This window comes from Geotrypetes seraphini, chromosome 16, assembly GCF_902459505.1.
Source record: "Geotrypetes seraphini chromosome 16, aGeoSer1.1, whole genome shotgun sequence".
NCBI classification, from domain to species: domain Eukaryota; kingdom Metazoa; phylum Chordata; class Amphibia; order Gymnophiona; family Dermophiidae; genus Geotrypetes; species Geotrypetes seraphini.
In genome coordinates this window covers 4,686,074-4,709,440 of record NC_047099.1, presented here as the reverse complement: position 1 = coordinate 4,709,440, position 23,367 = coordinate 4,686,074, and the positions used below count along the sequence as shown (strand labels likewise).

Below are 23,367 nucleotides of genomic sequence, written 5' to 3'. Positions count from 1 at the left end.
ATGCCATTTCCCCTCATTTGCATGTGCGGATCAGATTAGGTGCGGATTGGATTGGCCTGGCCAGAAGGTTAATGAATCGGGTTGGGGTCGGAAAAGGCTCGCAAAGCTTAGTGAATCTATCCCTAACCCTTCTCCTTCCTTTCTTTCCTGTCGTGATCCTTCTTACCTCTAGTTTTTCAAGTTTTATTTAAAATTTGATTGAACGCTTATAAGTATTTCTAAGTGATACACATCGATTCAAATGAGGGATACGTAAAAAACATACATGTCTGGTCATTCACAAAAACTAGACTAACTAGAAACAAGTTGGGAAAGAGGGATGAACTACAATTGGAGAGGAGACATTTAAAGGATGAACAAAAGGAAGGTTCAGTAAAAATTAAGAATATAGAAGTTAAGAAGCTCTGATGGTTAAGAAAGTAATCTGAGTGTTACTAACGCTCTAATCATAGCTTTCAAATGCATCCTTAACAAGAAAACATTTAAGGAAGCCTTTAAATCTATTTCGTACCTTTCTCACTTTGTCACTTCCCCTTCTCTCCTTCCGCTCTTTTTTGTCTCCTCTTTCTCCCTGTTCCTCCTCTATACGTAGAAGAAATTAAATTCACCTTGGAGCGCTTGTTTCGTGCAGAGAAGCAGCTCCGCATCGATATGGTGCAGCCCGAGCAGTGAGTATTATCAGCACATCACAGGCCTCGACACACAACTGGTGAAACCCCAATGGGATAGACCAAACCTGGTCCTGGAGGCATCCCAGCCAGTCAGGTTTCCAGAATAGCCCTAACGAATATTCATATACAATTAACTCTAGGACTTATCAATTCTATTCAATTGATTAGATAATACACACCATGAAAAAAGCTATTCACATAATAAATGTAAGGTATAACCTTTTTATTATATAATCATTAATTTATCAATATTATCATATAAATACCTAATTTGAACACATACCATTCATCTAACAACATACAGAACCCCCCAATTCATACAATCAATTTAAAATTAAAAGAACTTGTGCAAATCCACTTATCAGTTGAAAAATGCTTGAAGTTTCCACGTTGTCAGACAAATCATTCAGCTTTCAGCATGTTCTTGTTATAGTTCCAGTTGATTTGTACTGTATGGTTTCTTCCACAATCTGTTCAAATTGTGTACGATAATATCGCTCAACACGAGACCGTGTTTCGCCGCTAAGGCATCTTCAGGAGCTTGTTGGATTGAGGCTCCGTCTGTATATTCATCATACTTTAATCTCAAAAGCAGCTCATTCAGAACACTCCGTCTAATCTTCGGTCTAAAAAAATGGGAACACATTACCCCTTATTTTCAGAAACTTCACTGGCTGCCTGTGGAATCTAGAGTTCTCTTCAAGTTTGCCTGCATTAGCTACAAAGCTGTTTTCGGGATGCTACCAGCTTACCTTGCCTCTCAATTCACTCTAAACTGTTCTAATAAGATCACCCGCAGAATAAATCTATTTAATTATCCCTCCCTGAAATCATGTCAATACAAGAAGTTTTGTGATAGAATGTTATCATTCCAGGCAGCTAAATCGAACACATGGCTTGGAAAACCCATACTTGAGGCTACTTCTTACCTTGACTTTAGAAAATTACTGAAGACACGTCTGTTTGACAAGTTCTAATCTCTAATCTTGTTCCTCCTATCTCTTTATCAATTCACAACAGCTGTCCACTTCCTACTTACACCACTGTTCCAACTTATAGATTTTAGATTTAAGGGATGCCCTTGCAACTGTTTTTACCTTGTATCAGATTAACTGTTCTTACCTTATATCTCAATCACTGACTGTATGTATCCCTGTTGTAAACCGCTTAGAACTTCTGGTATAGCGGTATATAAGAAATAAATTATTATTATTATTATACTGGATAGGATACCCAAACCAGGATCACAGCAGAGATCTCACACATCACAGCTACTTCCACGGCATGCAAATCTTTCTCATGAATATTCATAAAGGATATCCATTATCCTGAAAACCTGACCTGCTGGGGCACCTCCAGGACCAAGTTTGGGAACCACTGGAAGAGGGACAGGAGGGCAGGCCTTCAGTTGCCAGCGCTTTCTCTAGAAACCTCTCCATAAGTGCCTGATATCTCTCCCAGAGGTGCTGACTGTAAGCAGTCTATGTCTTCAGATGTGTAACTAAATTATGCAGCAAGAACAAAAGTCAGAAAATAGGATAAAATAAAGCTCTTGCAGATGAGGCAACTAATCGCAAGAAAACCAATAGAATGTTTGGATAGAGATGGAGCTTTTTAAGATGAAAGTTTTCAGAACCACATTGCATGAGTAAGAGACCTTTAATTAGTCCTGAATAATAATCAAACCGGGAGCTGTAGAGAGAAGGAACTGTCTTTCATGTAATGCTGTCGAAATAAGTTGAAACAGTTGTTGGCCCGATAGAGGGTTAAACAACACTGCACAAAATGGTCGTCAATACATTATCGTTTTATTGCACTATGGGGAAACAGAACATTGCTCCAGGGCAATTCTAAAGTATTATACAGTGCCAGATATGCAGTGATAATGCCGACAACTGAGGACATTCGTTTGTGTGGTTTACCTTCTGACTATCCTTTCCCAGACCTGGCCTGCTGCTACCGGATCCTCTGTCCGTCATGCTCATGACAGAAGGTGCCCTGGATCCCTTTTTTGGGGTTATGAATGTGGCGCCCGATCTCCCCAGCCCAATGGACATCCCACAGGTAGAAGAATTGATCTAGAAGAGGAAGAGAGGCACAACTGTCTGTCTAATTATAATCTCTCTGAAAGACGTCATTCCCTCTGTTCTTTGGTGTAAGTGTGTGTCTTTCTGTCTGGCTGTTTCTCCGATTTCTTAGTTTTCTGTCTTTTATTTGTGTTTTCCTTTGTCTTAGTGTTTTGATTTGTCTGCAGATCATGTAGGGAACTTTAATGTGTAATTATTTTTATTTATTTTATTATTGGCCTTTTCTTAACTATATTTTTTATCTGTTCTGTGGTACCGTACAATACCCAGAGCTGTATAAGACGGACAACATATAAATAGAAATAAATGCATGCATGATTGCCATTTCTCTCTGTCTCTGAAAGGTACGCTCTCTCCTGGAGACTCCAAGTCCAGAGCGGAGGCGGCTGGAACGGACTCCTCCTATATCTCGTGAGAGCAGTCACAGTACCCCAGTTCCAACAATCTACTCCTTCCCCTCCTAACATGCAGCCATGCAATAACGTATACTCTCTTACAGAAACCTTCACTCTGCTATTGTCTATTTCCACGTCTGATCTCTCTCTGTCTCTCTTTACCAGTGCCAGACCAGAAGCACCTCATGTCTCCTGAGCAGATCACACTGAGGGAAGAAGAGCCAATTAGGCTTCCAGAGATTGAGGTGGGTGTAGTGGGGATTAGGAGCTTCGGGCTCTGTAAGTGTGGGAATTGACCTTTCACACCTCTTCTGCAATCAGTGACCCCAGCTATGTGTGATTTCCCCCCAGCCTGAGAAAGATCTACGTGAGATCACTAACGAGGAGCTTGACTTTCTAATGGCCGTAGAACCCCTGTTCCCAATGGAAGAGGTTCCCCGTGAGCAACGTGTTACAAGAGAATTGCGCAGGAAGCGCCCAAAAGAGGCGGGTGAGGCTGAGTCATGGGAGTATGTGGAAGGAAGATAATACTTCAGTCCCAAAAGCACTGTGCTGGTGAAATGTATAATCCTAATGAAAAAAAAAAAAAAAAAAAAAAGAGGGAAGAGTACCAATACTAGAAATCCAGAAAAATCTTCCCAACCCGAATCGAGATGGTACTAGAGCGGAACGAACTGAACAATAAATAAACTCTCAACTGCGTATATGTAATTAATGTGATAGTGATGGGCAGGTGCTCAGTTTTCACAGCTGTGGATTATCTGGACTTGCAGTTTATGTGTCTTGGTTTTTGATACATTACATTAGTGATTTTTATTCTGCCATTACCTTGCGGTTCAAGGCGGATTACAGAAGAGGATATCTGGGTATGTCCAGAGGTGTTACAGAGTAGAGCGGGTTGCTTCAGAGGATTGAAATGTTTCGTACGGTGTTAGTTAAGTTTAAGTTTATTAGGATTTTATATACCGCCTATCAAGGTTTTCTAAGCGGTTTTACAATCAGGTACTTAAGCATTTTCCCTATCTGTCCCGGCGGGCTCATAATCTATCTAACGTACCTGGGGCTCTGGAGGATTAAGTGACTTGCCCAGGGTCACAAGGAGCAGGGCGGGGTTTGAACCCACAACCCCAGGGTGCTGAGGCTGTAGCTTCAACCACCGCGCCACACACTCCTTGAATAGCAGGGTTTTTATTTCTTTTCTGAAAGTTTTGTAGTCTGGGGTCGCAATTAGTCGATTGGAGAGTTGGTGGTCTAGTTTTGCCGCCTGTGTGGCTAGAAGGCCATCGTACAGTTTTTTCCGTTTGACGTCTCTGATTGGAGGGTACGTGAATGGTGTCTGGGTTCTCCTGTGTCTGGTTGTGGTGGTTTGGATTAGGCGGTTGTTCAAGTAGGCTGGGCTGTCACCATTTATGGATTTAAATAATAGACAGTAGAATTTAAATAGTATTCTTGCTTGAATTGGGAGCCAGTATGAGTCGAGGTATGCCTCGGTGATGTGATCGTGTTTTCTTAGTGAATAGATTAGTCTCAGGGCTGTGTTTTGTACTGTTTGTAGTTGTTTTATCATTGTTGCAGGGGAGATAGAGGATGTCGCTGTAGTCAAGGAGACCTAGGACGAGGGACTGGACCATGAGCTGGAATTGTTTTCTGTCGAAGAATTTTCAAACTTGCCTTAGGTTTCTCATGACCGCAAATGATTTCTGTATTGTTTTGTTGATTTGTGGTTGCATGGCGTTTTTGTTTCCAGCAATTTTGTGACTTCTCTGACTTTTGCGCTTCTTTGGCGTAGGATAATTTTTACTAACTGTGGTTGCTGTACTACCCTTTTCTTGATGGGAGCAGCGGAACAAACTCATTTAAATAGCATGTTATTACACTTTCACTTACTCACCGGGCAAGGTCCAGGGTGTACTATTGTGGCAGCAGTGCTTTGAGGGAGGTTCCTCAGGCAGCTGTGAAAACTGAGCACCTGCCCATCACTATCACATTAATTATATATACTCAGTTGAGAGTCTCTTTATTGTAAGTTCGTTCCGCTCCTGTCCTGTCTCGATTCGGATTGGGAAGATTTTTTGGGTGAAATGTACAAAACAAAAATATGTATTTACTCAATTTTTTATACCATTCTCCCAGGGGAGCTCGGAATGGTTTACATGAATATTTTCAGGTACTCAAGCATTTTTCCCTGTCTGTCCCTAAGGCACTGGCTGAGCAATTGTACTGAGGTTACCTGTTCTGAAAAGTGAGCCAAACTTCATTTTCATTCTTCTCCTGCAACCAGATCAAAGCAGTTAAGAATAAAAAATGGGTTTATTTCACTCCACCAGCAGATGGAGATAGAGAACACAGCTCTATTTTATTTCTTTAAAATATTTATTACCAGCTCTCTTCACCATGCTAGCTAGTCCAGTGACATCATCTGTGTTATAAGCCCTGGATACTGAATTGTCTGAATTAAGTGTATGTTGGGCGTTGCTTCCGTTTGCACGACTTATATCATGGGCTGCTCTCTAATTTCTTATATCTCACCTACCTACTGTTTCTTTCAGAGGCCAGGGAAGAGGTGCGCAGGCAAGAAATAGAGGTTCCAGTAGCGCTGTCCCCTCCATCAAGGTACAGAAGAAGCGTTAGTTCACATCTGTTGCTATGAGCAGAGACACACTGATGTAATGTGTGCTTACTTAATGTAACTTCAAAATCAACACTGGCAAAAGTATATTATGACTACGGTGAATCAGATCACATATACCTCCCTGCTTCCAGTTATCTCAGCTAGAAAGCACTGCTCTGTAGGTCTAAACCGTTAGAACCAGATCCTCAGAAACACCACCAGAGGCTCAAAACTTCACTGTCTCGGGCTTTACGTGCTGCCTCGTCACTGGATCAGCTTTCTTTCCAATATTTATATATGATATTTTAAATGTTTTAAATAAGTGCTTGTATCACACTAAGAAGTGAAATAAAGACTATTACTTAGCTTTTATATCAATGTGGTCCTGCCACTACGGTGTCTCACCAACATGTTTCGCTAGATAGATTTATCAAGGTGTAGCCCTAGTCCATTTTTACTCGCCACTCTCCTGACCACTTTTCTTGAAAAGTGGTCAGGAGAGTGGCGAGTAAATTTTTTTATTTATCACAAAAGCCTTTCGGTTCTCTGCGGTTTACAAAAGAGGTGGACTGACAATAGAACTTTGGCATCGACCAGTTAACAGTAATTGTGCATCAGTACGCTTCTTAGGAGGGATTACAAGAATTTTGAGAACAGACGTGTTTTTACATAAGAACATAAGAAGTGCCTCCGCTGGGTCAGAACTGAGGTCCATCTTGTCCAGCAGTCCGCTCATGCGGCGGCCCAACAGGTCCAAGACCTGTGCAGTAATCCTCTATCTATAGCCCTCTATCCCTTTTTCCAACAGAAACTTGTCCAATCCCTTCTTGAACCCCAATACCGTGCTCTGTCCTATCACGCCCTCTGGAAGCGCATTCCAGGTGTCCACCACACGTTGGGTGAAGAAAAACTTCCTAGTATTTAATAGCTTTCTAGAATCGTCACCCCTAGGCACCTAACCGGCTTGGTTAGTGCGTTTGGGCAGCAACAATAATCTCCCCTGCGTGTCCTCTAAAGCTTGAGGGACCCCCTCAGATCTTTTGTCAGGCTAGGCAACCGCCTAACAGCACAAAAGAGACACATAGTCAGAATGACTTAGAAAAAAAATAAAGGTTTTATTCAGGCCACCGGCCAGATAAGTTTCAACCCTTTGGTCATAGTTCATGTATATTTCACAAGCCAGAATCTGGATATACATTCAATCAATAGCCCAGGAAATAGTCTTTGCAAAAACAAATATTTGTATAAATCCCCAACCTCCAGTTTGAGGCACTGGCATGGACAAAAAGCTAGAAAACAAAACCAGCAGCAAAAAAAACCTCAAAAGAGGTTATCGGGTTTCAATTTAAGGTAAGCACAGTAGTTTTCATTAACTTGGCTCATACCATCCTTTAACAGATAAACAGAGTTTAGCAGTTCCTTAGGAGATGGTGGATAGCCTATTGCAGATTCACAGGTAAGTTCTTCAACCTATAACACAGACTTGTAACTTCCAGCTCCGTTTGAACTGCATTGAGCTACTCTCAGTTGCACACAGCACACCAATCAGCCACAACTGGGAGCAACTGGATACTGACACAAAATTCAAAATGTTTCCACTGCTCAGTAACTTTTCTTCCAAAATAAAGGATGGTGCTAACACACACAGTAAGCAGGAAGGTTTAAGCAAATCTTAAACTTACTGTTTTAGCTGATTTGCATAGCTTCAGCTGGTTCCTGGACCCTGGACAGAGAGGAAATTCACCTGCCTCGTGCATATCCCAGTCAGCAGGAAAATCTCTGGTAGGGCACTCACGCTTTGCTCCTGAACTGTCTCTGCTCAGACCAGTTCTCCTTGTCCTGACTGCAGCTTCCTTCCCGGTCTATGAGGCTCTGATAGCTTTGGTTCCTGGGATCCTGTCTCTTCCTGTCCCCTTCTGACTTCCTGTACTCTGACCTGGCCTTTTAGGAGCTCAAGGCCATGCCCCCTAAGCCAGGGCTTGAAAACAGGCTTAGGCATTACCTAGTGCAGGGCAAGCTTCCTTCCCATGCCTTAACAGCCCTATGCCTTAAAGGGACAGGACTACATACCTACCACAGTGCAAATCCTGGCTATTCAGAGACAAAAACTCTGAATTTGTCACAGAATACATGTATGAGGCTGATATTCTAACCATTTTGGAGAAGGAGGGGATTGGGTATTGTATATTGCCTTTTTGTTGTTTTTTCAACCACTTGCAAAGAGGTTTACATACAGGTACAGCAAGCATTTCTCTATCTGTCCTAATGGGTTCACAATCTATCTAATGTACCTGGGGCAGTGGAAGTTACTTGCCTGAGGTCACAGGAAGCAGTGCGGGATTTGAACCCACAACCTCAAGGTGCTGAGGCTGCAGCTCTAACCACTGCGCCACGCTCTCCTCCAATACAAAATTAGAAGTGAGCCAAGTATAGAACAATGAAACCATTGTGACATCTCATTCATTCGGTGGTTATCTCTCATGTTGACTATTGTAATTCCCTCTACCAGAGCACAACACAGAAAGAAATACGTCAGCTTCAAATCTTGCAGAATACAGTAGGAAAATCCATATATAAAGCATACAAATTTGACCACGTTACTCCTCTACTCCGCGATGCTCACTGGTTGCCTATTACACGCCATATAACCTATAAAATACTTCTTCTTACTTTCAAAACCAAACACACAAACATTCCAGCTTTTATCGATAATACCTTATACCTCCTCTCGAATGTTGCGATCCAACAATCAAAACTTTCTTGTTATCCCATCCATCTGAGTAAGGCAGTCTTTTCAGTTACTGCACCCTCTCTTTGGAACGCTCTGCCTCTCGATATCAGACTAGAACCCTCTTTGGAGAAATAGGATAGAAGGATAGCGAGGAACTCCAGAGCGACTTGTGTCATTTGGAGAAATGGGCGGAGAAATGGCAAGTAATGCATTTAGGCAGAAAAAACAAGGAATACGAGTACAGAATGTCAGGTGCAACTCTGGGTAAGAGCGAACAAGAAAAGGACCTGGGTGTACTGATAGATAGGACCCTGAAACTGTCAGCACAATGTGTGGCGGCGGCAAAGAAAGCAAATAGGATGTTGGGCACGATAAAGAATGGAATCATGAGTAGATCGGAGAGGGTCATAATGCCGCTTTATAGGGCAATGGTCAGACTCCACTTGGAATACTGCGTCCAACATTGGTCTCCCAACCTAAAGAAAGATATAAAACTGCTGGAGAGGGTGCAGAGACAAGCAACGAAACAAGTAAATGGTATGGAGAAACTGGAATACGAGGATCAACTTAAGAGACTGGGAGTGTTCTCTCTTGAGAAAAGGAGACTGCGAGGGGATATGATCGAGACCTTCAAAATACTGAAAGGAATCGACAAAATAGAGCAGAAAAATTATTTACATTGTCCAATTTGACACGGACAAAAGGACACAGAATGAAGCTAAGGGGGGACAAGTTCAAGACAAATATCAGGAAGTTCTGCTTCACGCAGAGAGTGGTTGACACCTGGAATGCTCTCCTAGAGGAGGTTATTGCGGAATCGACCGTCCTAGGATTCAAAAGCAAACTAGATGCACATCTCCTTAAGAGAGGCATAGAATGATATGGGTGACTAAAAATTACGCCAAGTGTACGCCTGGCAGGGCCTCCGCGTGTGCGGATCGCCGGACTTGATGGACCGAAGGTCTGATCCGGAGATGGTGCTTCTTATGTTCTTAAATTCAGATCCAAGATCAAAACTTTTCTGTTTAACTCAAGCTTAACCCCGATAAGACAAAGTATTTTTGTTGTGTCGCCACATAAGATTATTCACGAGCCATTGATTAGTAAAAATTCTACCTTGTATACAATTCAACCAACAATTAAAATATTGGGAGTTATTTTGGACCAGCATCTGACTATGAAAAAACAAATAGATGCTGTGGTACGTAAGGGTTATTACACGCTCTGGAAACTGCGTACCATTAAACCCCTTTTTGGGTTTTCTGCTTTTAAACTTCTGGTACAATCTCTATTATTGAGTCTTTTGGATTATTGTAATATTGTGTATTGAACAATTCCCAAGAAAGACATGGTTCGACTCATACTGATTCAGAATACAGTGGTTAGAATGATCTACGGTCTTAAAGAATATGATCAGGTGACTCCATTTTATTGTGAATCGCATTGGCTGCCAATGGAGGCTGGTGTTCTGTTTAAGTTGGGTTGCTTTTGCTATACCGCTCCGTTTTATATGGTTAATAGATTCTCTCTAGCATCGTATAAAAATGGTAGAGTCTCATGCCCTATTCACCTCTCCGCCAGTACAAGGCTGTAAAAGTAAGAAATTTCTGGACTTTAGCATTCCAAGCAGCTTCACACAACAGAGAATTTCAATTGTTATTGCTTGGAGCTTGTTCTTATAAATATTTCAGAACTCAACTGAAAACTTATCTCTTTTCATAAGAACATAAGAACTGCCGCTGCTGGGTCAGACCAGTGGTCCATCGTGCCCGGCAGTCCGCAGGTGAAAGATCAGTGCCCTAACTGAGACTAGCCTTACCTGTGTACGTTCTGGTACAGCAGGAACTTGTCTAACTTTGTCTTGAATCCTTGGAGGGTGTTTTCCCCTACGTCAGACTCCGGAAGAGCGTTCCAGTTTTCTACCACTCTCTACGTGAAGAAGAACTTCCTTACGTTTGTACGAAATCTATCCCCTTTCAACTTTAGAGAGTGCCCTCTCATTTTCCCTACCTCGGAGATGGCGAACAACCTGTCTTTATCTACTAAGTCTATTCCCTTCATTATCTTGAATGTTTCGATCATGTCCCCGCTCAGTCTCCTCTTTTTCAATAGAGAAGAGGCCCAGTTTCTCTAATCTCTTACTGTACGGCAGTACTTGATCAAATAATTTCTTTCTGTCATTCTTAAATTGTTTTCAGTTTATAATCTTTAATCAACTGTGTAGAACTCATGGTTACTCGGTTAAGAAGTATGATGTTATGTTATGTTTAAAGATGCCTTTAACATTTGAGGCTAGACTCTTCCAGCCAAGGTTAAGAACCATTTCTTCAGAAGTGATTCCCAGCCTACTGTATTTTCACTCCCCTTTTTCTTTTATTTTGATATCTTAATGTAATTTTTATTTCCCGTGCCTCCTTCTGCATCCGTCTTTATTGGTTCATTAACTCCCCCTTATTGTTTTAACTAGAACTGCTTTTGGTTTTTAATCTCATTTTTATTGTCAACTGTTTAGTTACTTCGTGGAACTATCAAGTAATTAATAAACTTGGAAACGTAGGTTGGCTCTTAGGCATTGGTGGAATGAGATAGCTTTACAACCACACTCAAAAGTGGTTTAGATCCAGGAATTTCAAGCATTTTCCCTGTCTGACTGTCGGGATCACACTGGAGGATGAAGTGACTTGTCCAGGTTCACAGGAAGCAGTGCGGGGTTTGACCTCTCAACCTTAGGGTGCTGAGGCTGTAGCTCTCACCATTACAACATACTCTCCTCCTTGCCCAGTTTGATATCCCCAGAAGCAGCTTGGTATGATAAGAGTTAGTTAATGAATCTTTTCTGAGTACAGCCTTTGACTGAAGGGAAGGTAAAGATGGATTTACACAGTGGCGTAAAAGTCTAATGGTTATAACAATGGACGAAGAACCAGGGAAGCCAAAGTTCAAATTTTGCTGCTGCTTGTAAGCTGGGGCAAGTCACTTCACCCTCCATTCTGATCGACAAGTCGATGGCGGAGAAAAGGGTGAATAGAATGCTAGGAATGATTAGGAAGGGGATCATGAACAGATCGGAGAAGGTTATCATGCCGCTGTACCGGGCCATGGTGCACCCTCACCTGGAGTACTGCGTCCAGCACTGGTCGCCGTACATGAAGAAGGTACTACTCAAAAGGGTCCAGGAAAGTGACTAAAATGGTTAAGGGGCTGGAGGAGTTGCCATACAGTGAGAGATTGAAGAAACTGTGCCTCTTTTTCCTCCAACACAGGGGACATGATCGAAACATTCAAAATACTGAAGGGAATAGACTTAGCAGATAAAGACAGATTGTTCACCCTCTCCAAGGTAGGGAGAACGAGAGGGCACTCTCTAAAGTTGAAAGGGGATAGATCCTGTACAAACGTAAGGAAGTTCTTCTTCACCCAGAGAGTGGTAGAAAACAAGAACGCTCTTCCGTAGTCTGTCATAGGGGAAAACACCCTCCAGGGATTCAAGACAAGGTTGGACAAGTTCCTGCTAAACCGGAACATATGCAGGTAAGGCTGGACTCATTTAGAGCACTGGTCTTTGACCAAAGGGCCACCAAGTGAGCAGACTGCTGGGCCCAATGGACCACGGGTCTGACCCAGCAGCGGCAATTCTTATGTTCTTATTGCCTCCCGGTACAGACTTAGGTTGTAACCCCCCCGCCCCGTGGATAACGAAATAGCCACAGCTAAATACAAATAATTCAGGAACACGCACACAGCATTGTGTAAATTCACTCATCTGAGCATACGTTTGCACTCATTACATTGCTCGTTGACAGAAATTTACGTTCACCGTGTCCTTTGCTGTTCCCTCTGTAGGTTACAGGAGGAACTGGGACCAGAGTTTGACTCTACTGTACTGTTGCATGAGGTCACTGGGGAGCCCATTCTCATGCCACCTGTTCCAGCCGTCCCTGCAGGTGAGTAAAAGCCTTCTTGTGCCCTGTGAGAAGGTGTCGTCGAGCTAGTGAAATAACCTGCTGTGACCAGCTTTTGCTCTCTTAATGAGAAAATGCCTTCACTATGGGGGATTCCATTGCGGAAACAAAGAGATAGCCATACGCCAGAGACTCACCAAGAGGAAGATTCAGTTGCTGAACTCAAACCAGGCGCAGCCAGTTTCTTCTATTGTTTATCTGTTGGCCAATGTTTTTATGCTGGTTTATTTGGGTAAATTTTCTTTTTCTTTCTTTTCTTTTGATTATTATGTTCATGTGGAAGCCACTCAGAATTGTAACATATGCATTTTTAAATAAGTAATAACTGTTTTTTTTCCTCTGCCAATTAACAGAACTAACGCCTCCTGAGGTGCCAAAGCCTCCTCCCCCTTCCATCCCTGTCTCCGTCTCTCCAAAAGCTGTAAGAGCACCTCCTAAAAGTCCTGAGGTAAGAGCCTCCCCCCCCCGTCCCTGCCTCTTAGTAATATCTCCTAATTTTTTGCTTTTCAAGTGCTTCATTCGTTTTGCGGTAGTAAGATGGTGCTAGGTTTGTTTCAGCACAAGATGTAATCTGTCTAACATCCCGAACAGCTGCCCCTGCCTGAAATCTTTGAGCTGCCGCCCACCAGACCACGCAGACGGCGCCGCCAACTTCGCTTCATAGATGAAATGTTGCAGATACCGCGGCAGGAGATGGAAGAACAGATTGCCGATGTCCAAATACATTGTCAGCTGCAGGTGACTGTTCAGGCACAGTTGGAGTGGGGGGAGGGTACGTGGACAAGCCCTTCTTCTGCAGGTAACGGAAGCAAAGTTGGTATTTAAAAGCAAGAACACACTGGCCAAGTCTAGGCCAAAAAAGAGTAGTGAACCTAGAGACCAATTAAACGGCAGGAATGCAGTGGGTGTTCCATTTGGATTTATGGTAATTATCGTATATACTCGAATATAGGATGAGACTTTTGGGCCAAAAAAGGGGGTCTCATCCTATATTTGGGTTATCACCCAGTGACCACCCAACACCTTCCCCCGTGTACCTTTTCCTTGGTGGTCCAATGGTGTATCCTGCACTGAGCTCCTCCTGCCGATCTCGTGGCCAGCGGCGCATTCAGGCCCGCCTGCAGGAGCAAGCTTTTCGAGCTCCTGCCAACCCTATGCTGCTCCCTGAAAGGATGCCTGCGGTTCTTGCGGCAACCATTCAGGGAGCAGCACAGGGCTGGGTGTGAGCTCGAAAAGCTCACTCCTGCGTGCCGCCCGGGTGCGCTGCTGGCCGTGAGATCGGCAGGAGGGGCTCAGTGCGGGATACACCGCTGGACCACCAGGGAAAAGGTACGTGGGGGAGGATGTGTGTATAAAATTGTATCAGGTGGGACAGGAGACAGGATGGATCCCTCCTGTCCCAGCCTACCACTAGACAACTAGAGGGGGAAGAGGGTACAGGGAAGGAAGGTGGGACAGAGTGCAGAGCCTGGCAGGGAGGGGTGGACAGGGTGCAGAGCCTGGAAGGGAGTGAGGGGGGCTGGGTTCAGAGCTTGGCAGGGAAGGGGGCTGAGTTCAGGGCCTGGTAGGGTAGGGATGGAAGGGGGCTGGGTGCAGAGTCTGGTAGGGAAGGGGGCTGAGTGCAGCCTTGCAGGGCAGGGAGGGAAGAGGGGCTGGGTGCAGAACTTGGCAAGGACGGGGGCTGAGTGCAGAACCTGGCAGGGGAGGGTGTGAAGGAGAGGACACTAGGTGCAGATCCTGGCAGGACATGGCACTTGAATATTAAGCCCCCGTCTTATATTCGAGTCAACCATTTTTCCTCTTTATTGGGTCTCAACTTAAATTTGAGTACATATGGTATGTGCCATCACCTAATGACTGGCTGAGTAGGTGGTTGGTTGATTGACAGATGGCTGGACGAATGGGAATGTGAGAATAAAATACCTGTAGATCGGAGAATAGATGGCCAGTTCAGTAGATGGATGGATGAGTTGATGAACACATGAAGCATGATAGATAGATGGATGTGTTGGTGGATGGATTGATTCAGCTAGTTCCTTCTTTTAAAATTGATGTTGGCCTTTTCATGTCAATCAAGTGATTCCACTGCTGTCGTTTTGGAAGGAGGATTTTAGGATGATTTTCATTTTCTTCATCATTTGGATATGTGTAGAGCATTTATATGTGACCAATAAGTTTTGCAAATTGGTTCCTGAAGAAAGGAGAGGCTGCTACAGAAGCCTGCTGTGGCCTATGGAGATGTTGTCAGCGTATATGCTTCCTAAGGATCGTCAGAGGCGTTTTTTCTTTTTTTTATTTGTTTCCCCCCTTTTTTATCTGTAAATCGCTTAGAATATATATAAGCCATAGCATCAAATTTTAATAAAAACTTGAAAACTTGTAGAAGCACGTGCAGTGTCCCCGCTCAGCATCTGGAGTACCTTGGGGTTCTGTTCAACACCTCCTTGGGGAAGGTCTTCCTTCCAGAGGCCCGGGTGAGCAAATTGCAATCTCAGATTCGCCTTCTTTTGGCGTCCCGTTGTCCTCGGGCGCAGGATTTCCTCCAAGTCTTGGGGTCGATGGCAGCGTTCCTGGATGTTGTGAGGTGGGCGCGGGCCCACATGTGTCTCTTCAGTATGCTCTGCTCCGTAGATGGTCACCCCAGAGGCTCAGTTTGGAGGTCCCTGTCCATCTATTTTTCTATGTTTTCTGCAGGACCCGGTAGAGTTGCCCCACAGACGGAGAAAGACTGCAGCAGAATTGTTGAACAACCCAACTTATGGTGGGTATTGTCAGCCGAGTGTTTATGTACTGTTTGGGGGACTCTTTAATATTTGTTCTCTGCTTTTTAGCACTGTATTTTTGTCTGATCTTTTCTCTCCCTCCCTAGCTCTGCTATTGAGATACATATAAATTACATTGAAAATAGAATATACTATATCATCCACCCCCTATCTCTCTCAGTAACTCTATCTTCTAACTATAGGTGGATAAAGAGCCTCAGAATTAGGATGACTGCTTTGTTATATGTATCAATAGCAGCACATTTCACCAGTTTCAATCATAGGCTATACCACCTCCCCCCATCATTTTATATCTATATATTTTTATTTTTTTATTTATAACTTTTTTAAATCATTTTCTTTCTATTTACTACCTTAAAACTCAATAAACACTTTTAAAAACTATTCTGTTCGGTATGTCTATGAGAACAAAGAGTCAAATATCATCAAGTAATAACAAACTTTTATTGATAATGACTGGATTTACATTACATTAGTGACTTCTATTCCACCTTTACCTTGCGGTTCAAGGTGGATTACATAAGAATTGTTATGATCTTAATACATAAGCTTATATGGTAAGGTTTTCTAATTTGCTAAGGCGTTGATAGAGTTTGAAAATTTGTTGGTAGAGTGATAATTGGTTTTATGTGTTTTTTGAATAGTAAGGTTTTAGTTTCTTTTCTGAAAGTTTTGTAGTCTGTGGATGAAGTCAGCAGATTGCCGAGTTGTCGGTCCAGGTTCGCTGCTCTGGTGGCCAGTAGGTTGTCATATATTTTTTTTCGTTTGACCTTTTTGGTTGGCAGTTGTGCGAATATTGTGTGGGTTCTCCTGTGTCTGATTGAGGTGGAATGAGTTAGTCGATTGTTCCAGTAGGAACAATGCAACATATCACTAGTAACTGGAAAAATTATAACAATCTTAATTATACATTCTAGTGGAATTCGTTGTGCCACATTTATAAAATGGAAAGAGTAATTGCTTTGCAGAATGGGAATTATAACAATTTTGAAAAGATCTGGGGGTCCATTGGCAAATTATTGTAATGATTAGACATCATTTTTCACTGATAGTATATTTATACATAGGGGGTGGGGGTGGTATACATTTCTTTTTAAAGGTTAATTATTAAATATGTTTATAATATTTATATGATATTTTTGATTGAAATATTTAAGGGAAGGGTGGGTGGGGAGGGATTAATTTATAAATTTAGGATGATATTAGTAAGAAATTCAAGTGATGTGTTTATTTTTTATGATGTAATATTGTGTACTTGTTGTAAGATGATAAAATGAATAAAGAATTGGAAAAAAAAATTAATTGATCCGTTTAAGGAGGGCTGATTTCATAATACTTTTATCGAGTTAAAGTCTACTCATAGATAATTTCAAAAGTTTTCCTTCTTAAACATATTTAGTTATTTTGAAAAAATTCATAATGCAGATCTTATAATCCTGTTTCATAATCTTCACAGTATTAGAGGATATAGTATATAGCTCATCCTGTTTGGGTATTCACTTGACTTCAAAAACATTGTATCCTCTTCAGATTTTACTTAGCTTCATAGCTCATCTGTCTTTCTTTTTTCACTCTCTAGCCAAGATAGAGTTACTGAGAGAGATAGGGGGTGGATAATATAGTATATTCTATTTTCAATGTAATTTATATATATAGTGGAAAAGACATTGAAAGGAAAAAAGGAGGCTCAGGGGAGATATGATAGAGACCTTCAGGATCATGAGGGGCATAGAGAGGGTGGATAGGGACAGATTCTTCAGGCTGAAAGGGACAACAGGTACGAGGGGGCATTCGGAGAAACTGAAGGGAGATAGGTTCAGAACAAATGCAAGGAAGTTTTTCTTCACCCAAAGGGTCATAGACACTTGGAATGCACTACCAGAGGAAGTGATCAGGCAGAGTACGGTACAGGGATTGGACGGATTCCTGAGGGATAAAGGGATCGTGGGATACTGAGAGAGGTGCTGGGATGTAACACAGGTATAGAAAGCTAACCAGGTAGTAAGTGTGGAGACCCAATCGGGTCGTGCATGTGCAAGACCGGAGGGTTAGGACTACGATGGGAAGATAGGACTTCAATGAGAAACCAAGGTGGCAAGGGAGCCCCTTCTGGTGATTCAGATAGGTCGTGACCTGTTTGGGCCGCCGCGGGAGCGGACTGCCGGGCAGGATGGACCTATGGTCTGACCCAGCGGAGGCACTGCTTATGTTCTTATGTTGCTATTGAGATAGACATGGGGGAAGCCTCTGCTTGCCCTGGGGTCGGTAGCATGGAATGTTGCTACTCTTTGGGTTTCCGTCAGTGAATCTGACCCAGTATGGCTAGTTTTATGTTCTTTTCATCCTAGTGCTTGGAACACCAACCTCAAAAATCCTTTCAGTGTTATCACGCCCCCTTGTGACATGTAGCGAGTCATTTTCCAGACTCATTATTGGCATGTGAAGGCCTAGCTCCCAGTCTTGCCCCTGTAGTAGATCCCAAGACTTAGCTCGGTGTCCCGCAAACTTTTTGGACAGCGGCACACTAAACCCAGTGCCTCAGCCGGAAGGCACCCAGAAGTGCGTAGACGTCGCGTGCATGTGTGATGTCATCACGTTGATATCTGCACATGAGTGGAGGCTCTCCGGCTGCGACGCTGATGCTGTCACTTCTTCGGTGGGGGATCCTGGAGGAGGGGAGGTGCGGGGAGAGGAGAGGAGAAGACGCTGGCGAGGAGAGTCATCGGCGCCGGCTGACTGCCTACAGAATGTGCCACGAGAGGCACATCCTGTAAGCAGTTAGCTGGCGTCTTGTCGGGAAACAGATTGCGATACACTGACTTAACTAATTCCACAACTACCACCAACAGTGACACAAGAACACCAGTGACATCCTGTTTTACCAGTATCACCAGCTGGTGATCTATTTTCCAAACGTTTTATCTTGATTGTGAGCTTTTTTGGGAAGAGAATATGTGATGTATCATATGTACTACTTCGGTAAGTATTGTAATGGCTGTTTGACGAATGTTACAAGAAATATTGTCTTTGTCTCCTGCCCCGTTCAACTGTTTCCTTTCATTCTTGATCTTTGCTGTGGATCTCAGATCGCTGGATCCCACCTGTCTTACGCAGCCTTTGGTCTCGCTGTGCTGTGGTTGAACGTGTAGACTACGCTGCCCGGAGGGCAGCAGAGGCTGAGGAAGAGGAAGAAGAAAGACGGAGAGAGCAAGAAACTACCAGTGAGGCAGAGGTGGGAAATGGCGTGATGGAGCCTTATAGAAAACCTGTCTACTCCCTAGGGCCTTGTCCCTACTTGGGGGGGGGAGGGGGAAGGGTAATCACTTTCTTTCTGGACAAGTAGGATAAAAAGCTCTACAACTGATGGATATCATCAGGCACTGTCCCTTCAGGCGGGGAATGAAAACAAGCAGAGCCCCCCCCCCTCCTCTCAAGGCTTATCTCTTGGGAAATCTACCACTAACTGGAGGAGGCAAAATTGTTTTCATTCCCATGGGTTTTGTTTTCCTTCAGTGAGAGAAATATGGGACCATGTAACCAACACTAAAATCTCCCTTCACAGTGGGAAGGAGATTTGAAGATACTTGTTGCTAGAGTAAAAATATTCTGCTAGACTCCTACCTGATTCTTAAATGTAACTCTTATGAGCAAAAATGCTTTAGCGTGTTTTTGTTGTTTTTTTTTACATCAAATGTTTCCCCTCCAGACATGTGTGGATTGTGTCCATCTACCCACAGGTGGCCATAGAGAGGACGCTAGAGCTTTGCCATGTAGCCCTCTGTATTGCAGCTTCACTCTCAGTATTCTCTTTACCAATGCTCTCCACCCATACCAGACAGGTTTCCGAGCTCATCACTCCACTGAACTTTCACGAATCGGGTTAGTTACAAACAGTCCTCCTGATATCACTTGACCTGACATCTGCTTTTGATACTATTGACCACACCTTACTGCTTAACAGATTACAATTCATAGGCATCACAGGGACCTCAGTACAATGATTTACACCATAGTTTCAAGTTTATTTAGTTTCTTTGATTACCTCGCATAATCCAAATCCAATGCGATTTACACAAGTTCCAAAATTATATAAAATATTAAAAACCAACAAACAAAACATTCATTACTAATACAATAGTACATGTAAGGAGGGAAGGGGTTAACAAAGTTCATGTCAGTAATACCACATCTTCAACAATAACTCAAACCTCTCTCCCCTCCTTTTCAACATCTTTATGAGCCCTCTTCTTACCCTGGCACAATCTATAGGTTTTACTATTTTCGCATATGCCGACGATATCCAATTACTTCACCCCCTGAACTCCACTACATAAGCAGAAATAGAAGAAATCAATAATAAACTCAACAGGATCAACTCTTGGCTTTGGCAAAACAAGCTTTCCTTAAACATCTCCAAATCCAGGAGTGTATTTTTCTCTACTTTTCCCAAAATAACTCTGAACCATCCAATCAGCATTGATTCACGCACTATCCAACTTGACAATAAAATCAAGCTCCTAGGAGTTATTAATGACGTAAATCTTAACTTTCATCACCAAATCAGCAATGTCACTCAGAAATGCTCTTACAAACTAAGACTCATTCGTTCTATTCTTTCCCTACTAGATCCCTCCTCCATCAACATCCTGATTCACTCCCTTGTTATCTCCATCGACTACTGCAATACTTTCTATCAAGGTATTACACAAAAGGAAATTTGCCGGCTTCAACTGTTAAAATATACCGCAGTTCAACTCATCTACAAAGCTAAAAATTTGACCATGTGACCCCTCTCTTGCTCAAAGCTCCCTGGCTACCCATTCTTCATTGTATCACTTACAAAACACTTATGTTAACGTTTAAAACCAAGCAGTCCAATTCACCCGCATTTATCGACAAACTTCTCATTCCTGGAATCTGCGTTCCACGACTCAAAATCTATTTTCTATCCCTTCTATTTGTGAACTATTTCTCGATTCTAGCCGCAAAACTATATTCTCAGTCACTGCCCCCATGTTATGGAACTCCCTTCCGTCAGATCTTAGACAAGAAACATCTCTTGAAAAATTCAGATGTAAACATTCCTTTTTAAAGACGCCTTCTCAGTTTGATTCCATTCACTTCGAGCCCTAACAGCTTCTATGCAGTCGGCAGTACCAAACTGAAACGCTTCTTTTGAAGCGACCCCTACCCTAGTGTGCCCCTCCGTTTCTTCCCTCCCTTTAAGACAGGGGTAGGGAACTCCGGTCCTCGAGAGCCGTATTCCAGTCGGGTTTTCAGGATTTCCCCAATGCATATGCATTGAAAGCAGTGCATGCAAATAGATCTCATGCATATGCATTGGGGAAATCCTGAAAACCCGACTGGAATACAGCTCTTGAGGACCAGAGTTCCCTACCCCTACTTTAAGATTTTATTTTTTATTGTATTTAAGCTCTTACCTTTTCCCATTTTTCCTTTTATTACAGTAAGTCTATTGTATTGTCATCCCTCCCCCCCCCCCCCACACACACACACACTTTTTACTCTTAAGCTTACATTTTATTTTAACAATTTTCTGTTAATTGTAAACCGTTTAGGTATGTTTTTGATAAATGGTATATCAAGGATTAAATAAACTTGGATCCCTGCAAAGCTTTCTGGTGTGGCTTCTGGCGTATTACCTCAGGTTTAGTTTGAGGTTGTGTGCAGCTCCTTTTGGGCTTGGGATAAACCTAGTGGTGAGGAGTGGAAGAGAAGTAATGACTGCTTGTTTTTTGGAGTTTTTTTCACAGAGTGGATATTACTTTTGCCTCTTGATTGTTTTTTCACGTTTGGATTTTTTTTTTGCACACCTGGGGACTGAATGCTTCTGTCATCTCTAAGGACTCAGATCAATTTTCAAATTTTCCATCTAACAGCTTGATTTTGATTTAGTCTGTTCCCGTTTATGTTTTATTTTTTTATTTCATAAGGTAGTAGGAGAGGGCTGGTGCTATGATGTTCAAATATTCCATCATTGGCCTTATGGGTATAGTTTACTAGTGGTGCCAGATTCCTACCCTCCTCCTCCCTTCTCACCAACCGCCATTTCTGCTCCTTTGTTTCTCTTAAGGTCTCTCTCCTATCTCTTAAAGAAAAGGTTCCCTTGGGAAAAACAGTATAAAAAAACTGAATAAATAAATCATGTGAAAAATTTCAGCCTCTGATTACCAGAGCTGGTATTGTGATGTCATAAAGTTTAATTCCACCAATAAGAGCCAACCTCATCAGTGAGGTTGATTGGCCTAGACTTGATTGGCCTAGACTTGGCTCACTTTTACTACATTCTGATTTCTAGAGTGACGCAGTGGTTAAAGCTACAGCCTCAGCACCCGGAGGTTGTGGGTTCAAACCCCACGCTGCTCCTTGTGATCCTGGGCAAGTCACTTAATTCCCCCCATTGCTCTAGGTACATTAGACAGATTGTGAGCCCACCAGGACAGACAGGGAAAAATGCCTGAGTAACTGAATAAATTCATGTAAACCATTCTGAGCTCCCTAGGAGAACAGTATAGAAAATAGAATCAATAAATAAGAAGGAAAAGTACTTATATAATGTAAAATTATATTCCAAAAAGATCTGCATTTGTGGTTGTGTCACCTAATTGTTGCCGATCCTGCCCCCCCTATCTCATTTCTTAATCTCATTTCTTAATCCCATTAGCCCTCCTCTTTCTTGAAGTTGAGAGAAGATGACTCCTTTGCTGACAGTGGCGTAGCAAGGGTAGGAGGTGCCCCCCGCACCCTCCTCGCACTCTCCCTGCCCACCCTCGCCCTTCCCCCCATGCAGCTCTGTAAATCTTCGCCAGCGTGAGTGGCTTTTCCAGCATGCCGCTTGCGCCAGCATCAGGTTTCCCTCGGACGTCACTTCCTAACCCTGCGACCCGGAAGAGATTCTAAGGGGAACCAGGCCGGCGCAAGCAACACACTGGAGAAATTGCTCACGCTGGGAGATCTTCAGCAGTACAGGGTGGGGGAGGGATGGCGTGAGTGTGGCAGAGTGAGGTGGAGAGGTGCCGGTGCCCCCGAGACGGCGCCCAGGACGGTCTGCCCCCCACCCACCCCACTGTTTGCTGATGCCTTGCTTCTCCCCATTTTGCAGGTTCTTCGTGAAGGACTGGAACCCAGTGGTCCCTTGATCTCGTCTGGTGAGTACTTGGATCGATTTTCACTCCATCAAAAATTACAAAGACTAGGGGACATTTGATGTGTTACTGAGAAATACTTTTAAATCAAATAGGAGGAAATTTTTTTCATTCAGAGAATAGTTAGAAACTTTATATACCACGTATACAGCCATTCACATAGAAAAGGAAAGAAAGAAAAAAAAAAGAAATTTTTTTTAAAATAAAATCTTTATTCATTTTTCACTTACAATAAGTGCGTCAACAAGTACAATCATTTAAACTTAGATAAAACACTTAATATTCAGCAATAAATTAAATTATAAAGTTTATCTCCGTCCCTACCACCCCTTTCATATTATGTATTAAACATTTATATCATTTATTAAATATTTTCCTATTTTCCTAACCATTAATAAAAGATCATAAATTATCCCCCCTCCCCCTATTTTGAACTTATACTATTAAGGGAAAAATGAAATCTATTCATTGCAATAATTTGTTAATTTTTTAAAGTTCCCTTTCTGTATGGCTATTGTTTTTTCCATTTTATATATGTGACCCAACAATTTCCACCAAAGTTAAGTCTCTTCCAATTTTCCCAATGACTCGTTATTTGTTGTATGGCAACTCCTGTCATAATTAGTAGAAGCTTGTTGTTCTTAGATGATATTTGGCTCTTAGCCCTCATTGACATGCCAAATAAAACAGTATCTTAGGACAATCAATTTATAAAATAAATTAAGTTAATACACCTAAAATTGTATTCAAAGTAGATAACAGCATTATACAAACTGCAGTTCCAAGCTCATTTTTTGGTGATTTTATTCCCTCACTCTGCATTTTTTGCGAACTTTTCTGTTCTCAAGTTGACTGTGTTTCATTGTCTTTCTCTGTTTGCATCCTGCAGAAATCTCCCTGGAGATATCGGAGGAGGAGAAGACACGGATACTTTTGGTGACTCCAGAGGAGAGGAGGTAGG

The 23,367-nt window shown here is 42.5% G+C and overlaps 1 protein-coding gene across 8 annotated transcripts in view; it reads left to right on the top strand.

Moving 5' to 3' along the window:
- The window catches only part of REC8 (REC8 meiotic recombination protein), a 39,333-nt gene that overhangs the window by 10,750 nt on the left and 5,216 nt on the right, over positions 1 to 23,367 (top strand). For 4 of the 8 annotated variants that reach the window (XM_033924038.1, XM_033924041.1, XM_033924039.1 and 1 more), the window contains exons 4-14: positions 2,615 to 2,735; positions 3,319 to 3,398; positions 3,505 to 3,643; positions 5,703 to 5,766; positions 12,339 to 12,439; positions 12,811 to 12,905; positions 13,049 to 13,195; positions 15,152 to 15,218; positions 18,327 to 18,472; positions 22,364 to 22,409; positions 23,296 to 23,362. In XM_033924038.1, coding sequence (XP_033779929.1) covers positions 2,615 to 2,735; positions 3,319 to 3,398; positions 3,505 to 3,643; positions 5,703 to 5,766; positions 12,339 to 12,439; positions 12,811 to 12,905; positions 13,049 to 13,195; positions 15,152 to 15,218; positions 18,327 to 18,472; positions 22,364 to 22,409; positions 23,296 to 23,362 — 1,073 coding nt within the window. Of the gene's footprint in view, positions 1 to 592; positions 669 to 2,614; positions 2,736 to 3,102; positions 3,170 to 3,318; positions 3,399 to 3,504; positions 3,644 to 5,702; positions 5,767 to 12,338; positions 12,440 to 12,810; positions 12,906 to 13,048; positions 13,196 to 15,151; positions 15,219 to 18,326; positions 18,473 to 22,363; positions 22,410 to 23,295; positions 23,363 to 23,367 lie in introns of all 8 variants that reach the window. The other 4 variants (XM_033924034.1, XM_033924036.1, XM_033924035.1 and 1 more) reach the window with 2 other exon arrangements.